General features: G+C 49.7%; 1 protein-coding gene across 1 annotated transcript; it reads right to left on the bottom strand.

Annotated features, from left to right (window-relative positions):
* Positions 1-610: 610 nt before the first annotated feature.
* On the bottom strand, positions 611-2,654 carry LOC119282694 (4-hydroxyphenylacetaldehyde oxime monooxygenase-like). The gene is made up of 3 exons (XM_037562824.1): positions 2,175-2,654; positions 1,307-1,744; positions 611-1,219 (listed from the first exon to the last, which is right to left on the bottom strand). Exons 1-3 carry the CDS (start codon positions 2,652-2,654, stop codon positions 611-613), a joined length of 1,527 nt encoding a protein of 508 aa, XP_037418721.1.
* Between the last annotated feature and the right edge of the window lie 265 nt (positions 2,655-2,919).

Here is a 2,919-nt window from a genome sequence, read left to right as displayed (position 1 = left end):
GTAACAAATAGTAATGTTTTTAGACGTCAACTCCCATATCTTCGCTGAACTACCAGGGCCCCCCGGGTAAGATCGATGGCACTTGGCCACCTTCCCCTTTCCTTACTACTCCCTTTGTCCAGAAATACTTGTCGAAAAAATGGATGTACCTACATGTATTTTAGTTTTAGATACATTTATTTTGGCGACAAGTAATTCTGGACGGAGGGAGTAATTCCCAAGTCCCTGAACCAATCAACGGATTTTTAGTCTCACCAATATTAAACTCCCATTCCCTCCAACTACCACCAACCAAACACGCAGAGAGCACTCCACGTCTGTAGCCTACTTGTCCCCCAATCACATACCATTATATATACTTGCTCTCGAGACTTAATAACCAAAACAACGATTTTTGTATTTTTATCTCATTTTATAACGACATACAGGTGCCAAGCTTATTGTTGTGATATACTGTCTTTCAAGGTGTGGTAAACAAATTGGTAGTACATATAAAGTGGTAATACTAATAGTCACAAGATTACATGCATGTTTACTCCATACGTGGGGGCAAATTAATTTGGAGTGGATCTCATCTCTCTCGGGTGTGTCATGTCACGCCTCACTATGCTTACATGCGCTGGTATGGGGTGGGCACCAGCACGAGCGGGGTCTTGAGGAGGGGGATAAGCTTGCCTTCCTCCTCCATGCTCACTACCGCCCCCTTCGGAAGCGCCCAGTCAAAACAGTACAACAGGTTGGCCAGCGTGAACTCCACGGTAGCCGTGCTCATAGACAACGCAGGACATATCCGCCGCCCTGCACCGAATGGAGTTAGCTCAAAATGGGCGCCCTTGAAGTCTATCTCGCTCGTCTCGAACCTCTCTGGCTTGAACTCCTCCGGGTCATCAGGCCAGCTAGTTGGGTCCCTGCCAATGGCCCACGCGTTCACATAGATTCGCGTCTTGGCCGGCACGTCATAGCCACCAATCTGGATATCCCGCATGGCCTCCCTCGGCAGCAGCATGGTCGCTGGCGGATGCAGCCTTAGGGTCTCCTTCACCACCATCTTGAGGTAGCCTAGCTTTACTAGGTCATCTGGTTGCACCCTCTCGTTGCCACCCACCACGGACCTGATCTCATCTTGCACCTTCTTCAGCAGTTGCGGCTTCCGGATTAGCTCTGCCATCGCCCATAGGATCGTCACCGAGGCCGTGTCCGAGCCACCAATGAACGTGCCCTGCAGGGTGGTGAGTGATGTGAGTTAGTTGATATTTTTTTCTAAATCAGGAGAGGACATGATATAGATGCAACTAATATAACGTACAAAGATGATGCCCTTGACATGGTCTTTCGTGATGCTGAGGGTGCCACTGTTATCCTTCCAGAGACCGATGAGGCGGTCGACAAGGTCACGGTTCTGAGGCTTGACGCGCTGAGGGTCAAGATGCTGCTCAATGATGATCTCGAAGAAGGTATCAAGCTTCTTGAAGATCCGCTCGCGGCGAGCGGCGAGGCCGGTGATTTGGTCGACTAGGCGGCCGATGATGTTGGGGAAGTAGTCCTCGGCGGAAAAGCTGGCCTGCGCGTGTGTGGCCTCCTCGAGCACGTGCTCCAAGTTCTTGTGGTGTGGGAACTTGTCGCTGTTGTACATATCGCCAAACCCCAGCATGCCGATGATGCCGTCGGCCAGCCTAAAGATGTGCTCCTTCAGTGCTACCGGCTCTCCGGCCAAGCCGCTCAAGGTGCTCATTAGTTTCTCCACCTTATTACGATAAAATCCATGAGGTTTCTACCATGCACAATATATATCCACCATCTCTGATTTTATCATGATACATGTGCCGCAATAATGCACTGGAATATGTAAATAGCATATATATCATCTCTTATTTTGTGTCCGTATGATATCTAGTCATATCACAACAATTTGTTTTGCTTCTGTGTGCTTCAAACAAGTTTTGTTGGTTTTCATCGTGTTTTGGAGTGCACTATGATGTTTCATTTTGTCTTTGCATGTTGCATTATTTTGCCCGTGTTCTGACATGCACCACAATGTTATATTGTGTTTTGTGCTTAAAAAGTAAAAAATGCAAATACAAGAGAACACATTAATTGCCAAAAAAATGCAAGAGAATGCGTTGCAGTGGAGATAAGGAAGGCCCAAATCACCGACGCAATGGGAAGATCCGTACCTGATACTGGCGTGCCTGCCATGCGGCCTTGACATGGCGCACGCCGAAGAGTTCGACCAGAAGGAACTTGCGCATCGCGCTCCAGTACGGACCATACGGGGCGAACCCGACATTGTTGAGGCCGTAGGACAGCCGCTTCATCCCTGGGGACACAGGCCGGGTGCAGCAGTCCTCATCGTGTGTTTTCATCACCTCCCGCGCCGCCTCAGCTGACGACACCACCACCGTTGGCACTGTGCCGAGCTGCAGCTGCATCACCGGCCCATTTCGCCTTGCCAGATCCCGTAGGCTTTGGTGTGGTAGCAAGCCTAGCTGGTGGAGGTTCCCCAGGATCGGAGCCGGGGCTGGGCCGGGCGGTAGTCTGAGCCCTTTGTTGCTCGGTCTTCTCATGAGGAGCACGAGGGAGGCGAGTGCCACGAGGAGGAGGAGCTGCCATTGTTGGGACAGGGAGAGGAGCTCCGAGCTGAGTGAGATGGCCATTGCTATTCCTAGTTGTGTGTGTTTGGTGATGTGCTGATGCTGCTTGTTCGTGTGTTAGAGGCCTTTTATACTGCGATCAGGCCGGGTGGCACTTGACTCTGGATGAGGATGGTATAATTTTTTACAGCATTGAATATTTCATTGATTGACACACGTTCATTACAAAAATATAATCAGTTGTAACCTGGATCGAACACCGAATAAACCTAGCACCCTAGCTCCTACAGCAAACTCATGGCTAGGCTGCTATGTTACAATCTTATAT

This window comes from Triticum dicoccoides, chromosome 3B (genome assembly GCF_002162155.2).
Source record: "Triticum dicoccoides isolate Atlit2015 ecotype Zavitan chromosome 3B, WEW_v2.0, whole genome shotgun sequence".
Taxonomy (NCBI): Eukaryota; Viridiplantae; Streptophyta; class Magnoliopsida; order Poales; family Poaceae; genus Triticum; species Triticum dicoccoides.
Note: the sequence above shows the minus strand (reverse complement) of the source record. Positions and strands in the feature narration are given on the sequence as shown.